General features: G+C 43.8%; 1 protein-coding gene across 1 annotated transcript in view; it reads left to right on the forward strand.

Annotated features, from left to right (window-relative positions):
• The first annotated feature begins 407 nt into the window (after positions 1–407).
• The window catches only part of LOC144827787 (protein ATP1B4-like), a 224,936-nt gene continuing 212,161 nt past the window's right edge, over positions 408–13,182 (forward strand). Inside the window, exons 1-2 of the mRNA XM_078685973.1 lie at positions 408–572; positions 2,183–2,247. Coding sequence (XP_078542099.1) covers positions 2,185–2,247 — 63 coding nt within the window. The 5' untranslated portion in view covers positions 408–572; positions 2,183–2,184. The remainder of the gene's footprint in view (positions 573–2,182; positions 2,248–13,182) is intronic.

A 13,182-nucleotide genomic window follows, 5' to 3' on the forward strand; every position in this document is an offset into this window, starting at 1 on the left:
CAAACGTGTAAAAGGAGCAGTTCCTGCTTTTTGCCTTCTGGTTGTCACTGCCACTTTGATATGCAAAGTGTGTTTGTGTGCAGGCAGCCTGGCCTCACACCTGACTCACAGCTCCCACATCAAAGTCGGAGCATGTGAAAGGGACCAGACATTTCCTCTTTGTGCTGATAGTTCCAGTCCCCTCTGATCCTTGTTGTTAACTATCTCTGGAAACTTGCCATGGCCAACTCACACAAGCAGACCTGGCTTGGGCCTAAGAGATAAATATAGCCCAATTGCTTAGAGGATTGTGCCAACTTCCACTAAGAGACCTTAGTGAGTGACAAGCACATATTGAACCAAGACCACTCCAGGCTGTGGGACTGGTGCCCTGCTCGGAGCGTCCTAAGCAAAGGGAGGAATTTGCTTTAGGTTTGAGTAAGCCTTTTTCATTCAAGTCGAGCAGTTTATTCTCAAGAGCCATCCTACACCTGCCAGTTGAATCTCCCACGTCAGAGAGTGACTGTGTTGTGTTCTGACCACCTGAAGTTCATCTCTTCTCTGCCGCAGCTGCAGCAACACTGAAAAAAGAGGTATTGCGAAGTGTTGCATTTCTATGTTTGTGAACTGGACGTGACTTTAGCAATGCTTTTTGTGCGTCAAAACAGAAATTGTAAATGTTGGAATGAGGTGAGAGGGCGGTGCAACTGCCTGAAGGGAGTTGTGCACTGCTGTGCACTGTTCTGCAATGTTGCACAAGTTACTCCAAGAGTTTTTGATCCTGTGTTGCAACATAGATTTAAGCCTTTTAGCTGTGTCTAATATGATAAATAAGACGCCTTTTATCAGATCAGCAAGCGAATTATGGATTCCTGGCACATGTGTGTATTTTTTGTTTTGGAATGACCTGTGGCTCTAAATCACAGAAGCATCAAAGTGTCAGAAAATATTCAGCCATGATTAGGGTGGGGTGGGGTTGATCTATGTAAACTTGTTGGCCAAAAGTTAGAGAGTCTGCGTTCTATGTAGACAGAAAATAAACATTGTTTTTGGTGTGGGAAAATAACACGATCAAAATATAGAAAATATCCGCAGTGCTTAATTTGAGACGGTGGATGCAGGTGCAGCCCACAGACCCTTTTTTTAGAGAACAGCACTTACTTTTCCTCAATAAACTTTGATCCAGAGCAAAAGACAGAACAACACAAAGGAGGGAATGAAGGAGGAAGAGAAAGACTGAAATACAGAGACAAAACAGCACCATGGGATTAAGCAGAGATGATAAAGAGCCTGCAGGAGTGAGATATTGAGGCAGGGAGGGTCTGGTGGCTGATTAAAGAAGCATGACTTGTAATCAAGACTATGCTGCCTTGCAGCAGCACTCCCACCCCAATGCCTGGATACACTCATGGGTGATAAGCAGCACTATACAAATCCTGTTTGTTTGATTGGTCATTTAGCACCTCAGCTTCGATAGAGCCCGCCATGCACTTCTGAGCAAAACTTTGGACTCCAGCACTTATGTGCTGACAAATTAAGCTCTGTAAATTTCATATCTGTGAATAATAGGGCCACTTGAGCAGCTCTGGTAATCCAGCCCCAGAGGCTCTTGTTTTCTTTAGGTTCAAGAGGCGATTATTGCACACTATATAGGATTTATGTACAATTTTGTTTAGTTGGTCATTATGACACTTATAAACACAATATATATTCAGATATTGCCTGATATTTACCATGGAGAGAGCCTTCAACACCAATGTTGGAGATGACCGTGGGACGCAATAGCGAGGGAATGACTTTTGTATTTAGGGTCGGTGGCTTACAAAAAATCCTCCGATTTATGGAGGAACTGCTAGAACCACTGGTGCACATTCTTGTGCCATTGGGCTAGCGTTGTGGAGGGCGTATGCTGGTGGATTCTTCTCTGGATTTAACAGGTCTGAGGATTTGGCATTGAAGCCTATCTCCAGATGAGGCCCTGGGATCAGCGATGAAGATTGGATAAGAGTTATCTCCAACAGACAGCAAAGACTACCACAAAAATTAAGACAAGGTGTCTGCTACATAACCATAATGAAAAGTAAAGTGGGATCTATGCAAGGTTGAATGTTTCTGCAGCTAAGATATGACTACATTTAAGTTCTAATGCTTTAAACAAAATGTGTTTGTCTGCTAATTTTCACTTTCTTTTGTATCCAAAAAGCCATGGCCATGAACTCTGTTGCCTGTGAGAGTGAAGGTTGCCATGGAAACAGCCTGCATGTGCCGGTGAGTACCAGAGTGTCTCTTCATTTGGACATAAATGTTTGTGCAAAGCATTTTGTCCTGGCAGGTTTCCTTCCAGAATTCGTTTTTTTTTTAGGGAATATCCTATGAGACCACAATAAGAATGTTTGCTAAGAGATGTACCAGCCCTTAATACACATACTTATGCCACTGGATGACACTCCTAACCTCTTGATTCAATTCTATGCATAATGTGTGATTCTCTCCCCACAAAACAGCAGGCTGCAACTGGAAGCCGCCATACACGATAATACTTGTGGATAATATCTCTTTGGTTTGGTGACCATTCTGTAATGAATAAAGGTTACTAACAAATAGTATTAGTCAGCCCTCCCTTCCAGCAGTAATTCCACTCATGTATGTCTCATGGATCGTCAAGCCAATTGGAACAGTGTGTAAACTGTGTGTACCGCTTATGCCACTGGTGGGACAATCAACTTTTTTACTATGTCGGATGAGGTGGAATTGTCATGTGCCAATGTTGTTTTTTTACTTCTACTTATCATCCAATTCAATTCAATTCAAAGATGCTTTATTCGGTTTGTAAAGAAATACAACCATATAGCAACATACATATAAAAGGAATTTAACACAGTACTAAATTAGGCTATCAAAAAACAATCTTACATAATAGCGCTCACAATAGGAACATTTTAGCAGAATCAATAGAGCATAGTCATTGGGTCATTCAAATGTTGGCTAAGATTTTAACAATCCTACGACCTTTAATTATGTACAAATATGCAATTTAAAGTGCTAAAGTATTGTCTCTAATTTAGTATATGTGCAAATTGGCAATTCTAAAGTGCATATGCAAGTAGCAGCACCTAGACTAACTATTAACTAAAAACATTGATAAAATACAAATGATAAGCCAATCCTACGAAGAATATAATAGTGGCGGCAATTAGTCCAACAAACATATGTGTGCAAAATACAGTACGTAATTCAGCAACATCAAATTTAAAGTGCATAGTACATTTAGCAGCTAAGGGAATTCATATAATAATTGATTTTCTTGCAGAGATACATTTTAAAATATAAGTAGCCACATAAAAGCATACATCTGGGGACTCTAGGTTAAACACTAGTGTCATTGCTGTTTGTAGATGATGCGTATTGTATTTTAAAAAGATGGGTTTCAAGTAGTATTTCCTTAAAAAAGTATAAAAGGTACAAGACAACATAAAGTGACACGTGCCCTGTTTTGATTTGCCATCACATGGGCATACACAGGTTCCCGGTTTTTTAGGCACAGGAAAAGCCACAAGATGATGCACAATTCCTAGGCAGAGGCGGGTTAAAACAAATCGGTGGGAGGGAATACTAACTGTTACGAAATAAGATTGGAAGCCTACATTATTATTATATTGTTGATAAAGATTGAATGTACTCTGTTTAGTATATTTTTCCATCCTGGTCTCTTCTTTAAATTTCATAAACGAGACCTTCAGCTCCCGCTTTGATAAAATGGGGTCCATTATTAATTCATTGTAAATGTCCAGTCCATATAAAGTTTTATACCAATGATGTATATGCTTCAGCCAAGGAATGTTCGATCGGCGGTCAAGTTTAATACAATCTGTTATTACGTCCTGCGTAAACTTGGTTTCCTCCTTTGCCCATATTGAGCGCCACAAGGATAGAGGACGAAGGGCAATTAGATCATTGATATAGTACATATCTAATTCCTTGTGTATTAGCTCCGTTGAAGCCGTAACTGGAGCACTAATTAATCTTTTTAAAAACACATTCTCCCTCACCTGGATAGATTTGGTACACTGTACATCATGCCCCCATATCCCAGCTCCGTATATAGCTGAGGAAATGCATCTAGCATTAAAAAGGGTTAGCATTTCACGAATTCTGCGATCCCCTAGTTTAGCAGCAAATCTAAAAATACAGTTAGTATTCCGGGCCATTTTGAAAAGCACACTATTTTGTTCATTAATCCATTTCCCATTTCCCGAAAAGGTGATGCCTAAATAGCAAAAGCTATTAACAGATTCTAGTTTCTCTCCTTCTAGGAAAAAAGGTTTGTTTTTTCTAATGTTCTTACCACAAACCATGGTAACAGTCTTTCCTTTATTGATTTTCAAGTTCCTGTTTTTAATAAAAATATGGAATTGGTCAATTAATTGTTGTAGTCCATTATGTGTCCTAGAAAGGAGGACCGCATCGTCCGCATATAAGAGGATAGGGACGGGGTTACCATTTATAATTGGAGCATCAGATTTAATCAGTTTTAAAAATGTATCCACATGATTTATAAAAAGTGAAAATAGTAAAGGGGCAAGTACGCATCCTTGACGGATGCCTCTCTTAACATCAAAGAAGGGGGTACACTCTCCATCAGTTCCAAACCTTACTTTGCTTGATAAATTACTATACAAGCGAGCTAGCAGATGGATAATTTCAATGGGGGCGCCCATTGCTAGTAGTATGGGCCAGAGCAGTGCGTGTTCCACCAGATCGAACGCGGAACTCAAGTCGGCAAAGCATAAAAAAAGATTACCAGATTTAGCTTTGGTATACTTGCCGACTATGAGTTCCAGGTTCACGCACTGCTCCATTGTTCCCAATCCCCTACGAAACCCATACTGCACTGGGGACAGAATGTTATTCTCCTCGGCCCATGCTTCCAATCTCACTAATAGGACTCGACTAAGGATTTTAACTGTCGAGTCCAAAAGAGAGATTGGACGATAATTCCTTGCCTCTGACCTGGATCTTTTTTTATAAAGGGGTATAATAATTGATTGGCCCCATGTCAGTGGTAGATTATCTTCCACCGCAGCATTAAAGTAACGAGTTAGGATTGGGGCCCATAATGTTATTTCGTGCTTATAAAAATCCATGGGTACCCCATCGGGCCCGGGTGCTTTACCACCCTTACTATTTTTAATTGCATTTGTCACTTCATTTAAGGTTAAAAACAACTGCATTTTCTTCCAATTAAAACATAAAATAGACCCATCAAATTTAAGATCCGAGTTAAAAATCTCAGAAAAATGTGCAATCCATGCAAGACAGCTGACATGGGAACTGACCTCAGGAGTATTTTCATTCTTTAAGAATGGGCCATTAATCGTTTCCCAAAAGAGTTTGTGATTTTTAGTTACAGCGGCCATATCAAGTTTATTCCAGGCCTCGTCCTGTAGCTCCCTTTTCCTGATTGACAGGGCCAGTTTATAATTAATACGTTCTTCTCTGACTCTTTCTTTATTTCTAGGTTTAGTATTAAGTACACTTTTTAATTTTTTCAGGGTCTCGGCACAATGTTTGTCAAACCACACAGTTTTGTTTCTCTTAACCCTTCTGTTTCTTTTTAACAGAGAATTTTCAACTGTGCATGTAATTTTCATAAAATTAGAGAGAACATCAGGCGCTATCACATTAGGTGCAAGGCAGTATTCAACCTCTCTGGTACATTTACAAATAATATCCTTTGTTAGTTTATTAGGATCGATCTTAATCCATTTGATTCTTGTACCATTTGGTCTTTCAGCGGAAATCCCGTGAACTGCTTTACTTTTCACAACGCTTTTTTGACCCCAACCCATTAACTCCACAGAGATACTGTTGTGATCACTCACAGGCTGCTCTATTACCCAGACATTAGTAAAAATTGAACCACTGGACACCAAAATATGGTCAATATTGGTATGGGCATCTCTCCCCCTAAAAGTTGGACAAATTTCATTATTTTTGTTTTTTGTACAGTCAAGCAATTCCAAATTAAACTTGGCTATTAGATTATTCAGTGCGCAGCCATAATTACTATGCGGGAAATGATTAACATAAACACTGTCACCCTCTACATAATCCTCGTGGTGACCACATATCCCCTTCCGCGCATATCTGCAGGCTTGGATGTTAAAGTCACCTGCCCACAGAATTATAAAATTATTCTTAGAGAGAGTGATTGCAGCTTCAATAGCGCGTTCGACATCGGGAACAATCATATCACGTTTAGGGCCCACAATATTATTATAAAAGTTTACAACAATTAAATCCCTACCATGGCTATGTTTTAGGCGCAATATAGACGCATGCTGACAAACTATAGAATGCTCACCAAGAATAAATTCTGTCAACTTAGTTGAAACCAAAGTCAGTAGACCTCCCTTAGCTCTACCAGCTTTGGAAGCTACTGCTGCCACATTATAGGAGGTGTAACCTTCAACTTCTATTAGTCCAGTATGCCATGTCTCTTGTAGACAGATAATGTCATAACCACATATGATGAAATTGTTCCAAAATGGGGTACATAATTTAGAGGCAATTCCGGCTATATTCCAACTATTAAATACAAGAGAGTCAGCATTGTTAGTTCCAGTACTTTCAGGGTGATTAGACAAGATTGAAACCTCAAATCTTACAGTCGAAGTAACATTAGCATTATCACGGGTTACAGTTGGTTCATTATCTACAACATTGTCTATACATAGCACAGTATGTGATGAAATTAATTGTGGCTCAGTTATATTATTTACACAGCTTTCATCACCCAGCTCTTTCTCCAAAGTTAATGTTAATGTATCACCTATTACAGTACTTCCAGAACTTGGTGTCAAAGAAGTATCGCTCAGTCAATCGTTCTCCTCAAGTGAGCTGAGCAGCTGGAATCTATTAGAAGTTGGGACCAGGAAGTTGTCGTAGAGATTAGGCAGTAATGGGGGACAAATAGGTACAACATTAGGATATTTAATAAAGTCGGCTCTTGGATGCTGGAAGTTATGTGTAATGATTTGTCTTCCTGACTGGTTCCTATAAAAATAATCAAGTGGGAACAGTGTAATGTTGTATTCGTGATTCGATGGCATAGGTGCATGTAAAATCGAATCGCTCGCCCATTCTGTAGTCCTAAAATTTATAATTATGCAGTCCCCGTCTATCTCCTTTTTGTTAGGCCCTACCCAGCCTACCCTCTGTGTAGTTATAATCTCTTCCGCGCCTCGTAGTGGAAATCCGCAATTTTTCACCAACCAATGCAAGGTCTTATTTTTCAAGGTTTCTTGATTTTCAAATTGGTTAGGCAACAAGTTGGGGACATTCGCAAGTATCGCTACAAATGGTCTGCAGTCAGGTGGCAAATTGATAGTGGCTGGGATGACATTATCAATATGGCGCCTTTGTACAGGTAAGCTCTTGTAAGTGGGGGTGGGTTCACTGGTGTTTCTTTGGGCCCCATCTACTTTTTGCCCTCGTATTACCTTGGGGATGGTTGTTATTGGCCTCTGCCTTCCACTTGTAGAGGGTACCGGGTTTCCCTTCATAATGGGCACACTAGGGGTACGATTTACTGCACTTAATTTACCATTACTCTGGTTCCCAGAATTTAAATTACTTGAATGAGATCTAACTTGTGAACCCAGTTGTTCTAGAACATCCAAGTTAGCTATTCCCAATTTCTCTAGGTTTTCTATTTTTTTATTTAGAATTTCCAGAGATTCCATCACTGGTGCAATGCAAACCCTTACCATTTTCTCGAGACATTCTTTAACTGCCTCGACATTGCTAGAAGCCTGCATTTCCAGTAGTTTTATATCATTTACATGTCTCCCTCCACTGTTCTGCTGTATCGCACCTTCTCTTTCATTGGTTTCTAGGGTTTGTATAGCCCTCTTCTTTTTCCTTCTATATATCTTAGTCTGTTTGTTTATTATTAACCTTTTTCGACTTTGGGTTAATTTCCTTTTTGAGGGTACACGCTCACAGTCGGTTTCACTACTTGACAGACTGATATCACTAATTTGTACAGTTGGAATGACAGAATTAGTAGCATAGCCATCCAAATCCCCATTAGTTACAGACACAATACTAGATATTAGGGGCTGAGGTAATATGCTGGCTGATAGGTCAGGTGTTATAGACAGTCTAGTCTCCCTAGTACAGGGAACAGTGGGATCTAAGAGCTGTGGTACATCAGATTGTATTAAGTCATACCTTGGCAAACCTGCAAACGATTCCAATAGAAGTGAATCATGTGACATTGTTGTCTCATTTGGGACGCTAACATGTGTATTAATAGTGTGTGATGTTTGATTTATTAAACACATACTAGCTGGCAGTGATAATCTTCTTTCCGTGCTTTCAATAGCGTTGACAACGACACCAATTGTCTGTTGCAGCATCCTATCGAGTGCAGTTAAGGTGGGCAGGGGGGTTGGCGCCAGAGTTTGTTTTCTGGTAGTTGAGCGGGTGAGCATGGGTGTTTTTTTGACCGCCACCCTACTTTTACTCTTGACCTCCATCAGGCCTGTTACCCACTATTTATTATATAAGTCAAAGAGAAGTTGAATACCTTTGGTAAGTAGAGAAAGGTAAATTTCAGGGGGGTGGCCCGGTCCGGTCTCCTGCGGTCTCTGAGGGCCTCAGAGGGCCCGCCCTTTGCCCGGGCTTAGCCCGGCGCGTCCCGCGCGCGTCCTCGCGGGACGAAGGAGTGGGTGGGTCTTTATGCGCCTCCTGGCGCTGTGCAATGATGGTGGGGGAGGCGTCCTGGAGCAAGGGCAGATGGGGGCTGTAGTTCTTTCCCTGCCCGACCGGGGGAGCCAAGCCCGGCCAGCCGGTAGCTGGTGTTGGTTGAGGACAGCGGAGCTAAGCCCTGCCGCCCGACAGCCACAACCCACAGGCAGCGTGCCTCAGCGGAGCCCCAGGGACAGAGGTACGCTCGGCCGGCGCGTGCAGCTTTCGATCAGACCACCACACGGTCCTCAGCAGTGGGTGGGTCTTTATGCGCCTGCTGGCGCTGTGCAATGATGGTGGGGGAGGCGTCCTGGAGCAAGGGCAGATGGGGGCTGTAGTTCTTTCCCTGCCCGACCGGCGGAGCCAAGCCCGGCCAGCCTGTAGCTGGTGTTGGTTGAGGACAGCGGAGCTAAGCCCGGCCGCCCGACAGCCACAACCCACAGGCAGCGCGCCTCAGCGGAGCCCCAGGGACAGAGGTACGCTCGGCCGGCGCGTGCAGCTTTCGATCAGACCACCACCCGGTCCTCAGCAGTGGGTGGGTCTTTATGCGCCTCCTGGCGCTGTGCAATGATGGTGGGGGAGGCGTCCTGGAGCAAGGGCAGATGGGGCTGTAGTTCTTTCCCTGCCCGACCGGCGGAGCCAAGCCCGGCCAGCCGGTAGCTGGTGTTGGTTGAGGACAGCGGAGCTAAGCCCGGCCGCCCGACAGCCACAACCCACAGGCAGCGCAGCGCGCCTCAGCGGAGCCCCAGGGACAGAGGTACGCTCGGCCGGCGCGTGCAGCTTTCGATCAGACCACCACCCGGTCCTCAGCAGTGGGTGGGTCTTTATGCGCCTCCTGGCGCTGTGCAATGATGGTGGGGGAGGCGTCCTGGAGCAAGGGCAGATGGGGGCTGTAGTTCTTTCCCTGCCCGACCGGCGGAGCCAAGCCCGGCCAGCCGGTAGCTGGTGTTGGTTGAGGACAGCGGAGCTAAGCCCGGCCGCCCGACAGCCACAACCCACAGGCAGCGCGCCTCAGCGGAGCCCCAGGGACAGAGGTACGCTCGGCCAGCGCGTGCAGCTTTCGATCAGACCACCCATCATCCAATTAGCAAATACACCTTTAGTTCCATGCAGATGCTTATTAAAATTAATAAATCATAATGTTTCTGACTCAAATGGAATACTACAAACTTTTCTGATGATGGATGACAGATATTGCGAGCTGGCTTCATGGTCTCACAAACTAATTGAAAGAGGACAATAGATCAATGATAAACTGTTATTACATGTTGTGGAGTGAGCATAAATTGATACTTTCAAAATGTTCTGATATGTCAAATGGTGATTGTTTGGTCTTAAGATATGTTCGCTTCCCACTTTTTTAAAGCTTTCTAAAGTCCTTTTACTCCACGTGCCTTTCCTGTACCGGTGAGATGTGATTTTGGAAAAGTTAATTTTCAAATCAAGTGGAGAGGAGATTATGGTATATCATTAATTTCATGGCACTGTAATAGATGTAATAGGGATTAATGCATGGAGCCGTGGGATGTACTGTCAATGGCTTTCACGCAAACTGATGGTTTCCAACTGAAAAGCAGGTTTTGGTTGGCCACCTGAATTTTAATGGTGGTATCGGCATTATCATTTGGGCTTTTGCAGAATGTAAAACTAACCAAAAGGGTATCTGATAGCTCTACAGACACTGAGACACAGAGGTATCCAGAATAGGTATTTTTCCTCCTAATCAAGAGAAGAAAGCTACTTTGGGGTGGGGAGGTTGTTACGTTGAGAGCTTGCGCCCACACTTTTCTCCAGATACTTTGAAGAGTAATTTTCAACCTGAAGCTTGTGTTCTATTTTGCATATAAAGTTTGACTCAGGCCTTTAGGTATTTTAGAACTTTGTCTTAAATTGTTTTAATTATCAATGGTAACCTTGCCTTCCTTAGAAGCCAATACAAGACCAATACAGGCTTCTACGGTAGGATTTTAATAAGTTCTCCTTTAGGTAAATTAGACATTCCATTGTGTACTACCTAGGGCCAAATTTCGTATCGTGATTGTTTGCGCCCGGCGCACCTTTTAAAAGGTGTGCCGGGCGCAAATAATCACAATGCGCACTATTATGTTGTATGCGCTGCCCCCGGGGCAGCCTCGAACTTGCGCTGCCACCAGGATAGCGCATTCATGTGAAACCACAGAGCAGGTGCTCCGTGTTTTCACAATGCAGGCGGCACCCGCCTGCACTTTCAAAGGGGATTGAAGGTCCCCTTGCGGGTGGGTACAGTCAGTGACTGCACCCGGGGATGTCTGAGTGGTCCATGGGACCCCCTTTACCCTTTGCAGAGGGCTGTTCTCAGGGGGTGCTCTGCCAGTGCGCCAGCTTTTTAATGGCGCACTGTCAGTATGCCTTCTAAGGGCTTCTTTGACTGCACCCATGTCTGTAATATGGCACGGGCGCAGCGTCAAGGGAATTCCCTCATTTGCATAGGGCACGCCCCTATGCAAATGAGGGAACACCCTCTGTTGATAGCGCTGGTGCTTTAAGTGCGCCAGCATTATTGGTATTATAGAAGGGGATGCACAAGCTTCTGTGCCACCTTCTATAATTCCAAAGTGCCCCAGGGGCGCGCAAAGTGGGCGCATATACCCGTTGCGGCCACGGGGCACTTATTGTATTACGGCCCCTGATATCACAGAATGTTTAGCGTTTGATATTCAACCAGGGACACATTTCCAATGTCAATGGGTACTCTAACTGCTTTTTCAATAGTAGCTTTATGAAACTCTGACACTGACAGATAACTAGGTCTCTACAATGACATATTGTGAAGGAGGCCTCAAACTAAGCCATGTGCTTAGTCATAGATATATCGAGTGAAAAAGGACTCGGAGGGTCAGAATTACCAGTATCTCGCGCAGCGCAGTGCAGTGTAGTGCAGCAGCCGCATGAGGAGAGAGCAGGAGAGCGCCATATTTACAGAAATATAGCACTCTTCTCGCCTTTCCCTTGCGCCGGCGCTGAAATCAGCTGCTGTGCGCCAGGGACACATCTTTTCACCATGGTGCAAGGGTGTCTGTGTGAGTCTAGCATGTTTTTTACTAGAAGACAACCCTTCCAGTTCAAAATACTATACTTAGACTGACTTTAAAACTTTTCCCACTTTGGATGTGTGATGTACAGTGCAGCACACATGCAAAGTCGGAAAATAAAGGAGAAAAAAAGCATTTCTGCTTCATAGCGCCTGGTTCCAGTGTGTGTTATTTTCTGATGCTAAACCTTGCAAAGTTTTTTTAGTAAATTGGGTTTAGTGTTAGAAACCTTGAGTGGTTCATGAGAAAGCCCATGCACCACCCAAAGTATGCCCCCTTGGCGCTAGATAATGCAAATCATCACTATGCACTGCTTTGCGTTACTTTCACGTTATTTTGCCCCGATTTGCGCAATTTATGTGACGCAAACAAAGCATAAAATCTTCCACTGATAGTCTTAACCTTCTTGGCCAGTGTGATGTTGTGTTTGCCACCATAGAAGTTTTGGAATTCAGCCTTGACTTTGCTTGCTGTGGATTTGTGAGCAGAGGTAATTTTGGCTCACTCTTGTTACGACTAAACCAGTTTACATTCATTCGTGCCAGAATTTCCTGTAATACATACTTACTGTATTCAGAGGAGTTCTTGTTTCAGATAGTTCTAAACCCTACTTGAGTGGTACTGAGAAACTATAGAAAGTAGCCTACCAGACATTTAACAACAGATGTAGCAGTTGTACTCAAATATTGAACATAGTTGGAGGTATACACAAACCCGGGGCGGTGGGGAAGCTCACAGGTCACTAGTGCTGGAGGGGAACATTACTAATCCTGTACGGTCTATCACTGTATAGGGAACTAAATTTACTGCTTGTAAGATAATATACCTTCCAGCTCTGTGTCCCTACATAAGAAAAGAGAGTGATGAAGAGTGTCAAACACTGCTGAAAGATCAGGTGATCAAGAAAGGCTTATCTCTTTCGTCCATCATATCCTAGGTTGTTGCTATTGGTCCGATTATGACTTTTGGTGGTGCGGAGGTGGGTGGCCTGCCACCGCCACGCCTGCACCCCTAAGAGTCGCTTCCACCCGCCCGCTAGATTGCAACAAAATGTGTTGGTCTGGGGGGGCGGGAGGCGTGGCGGTTCCATCGGCGTTGCCTCTTTGAAAGCAATGGGAACCCTGAACAGGTTCCCGCATGGCATGGACTGCCAAGTCCATGTTGTGCAGGAACCTGGGCTCATGCACACAGGGGGAAACATTTTGTGCCCCCCCCCTGCATACATACCCAGGTTGAGGGGGAACAAGGGGCCCTGTAGGACCCCCTTTGTTTCAGCACCAACAGACTTTTCATGGAGGAAAGACCTCCATGAAAACACTGGTGGTCCTGAAACTTGTAATATGCATTGTGGTGTCCCAGCAGCACCACCTGCCTCTTA

Source organism: Lissotriton helveticus, chromosome 4_1 (assembly GCF_964261635.1).
Source record: "Lissotriton helveticus chromosome 4_1, aLisHel1.1, whole genome shotgun sequence".
In the NCBI taxonomy this organism is placed as follows: Eukaryota; Metazoa; Chordata; class Amphibia; order Caudata; family Salamandridae; genus Lissotriton; species Lissotriton helveticus.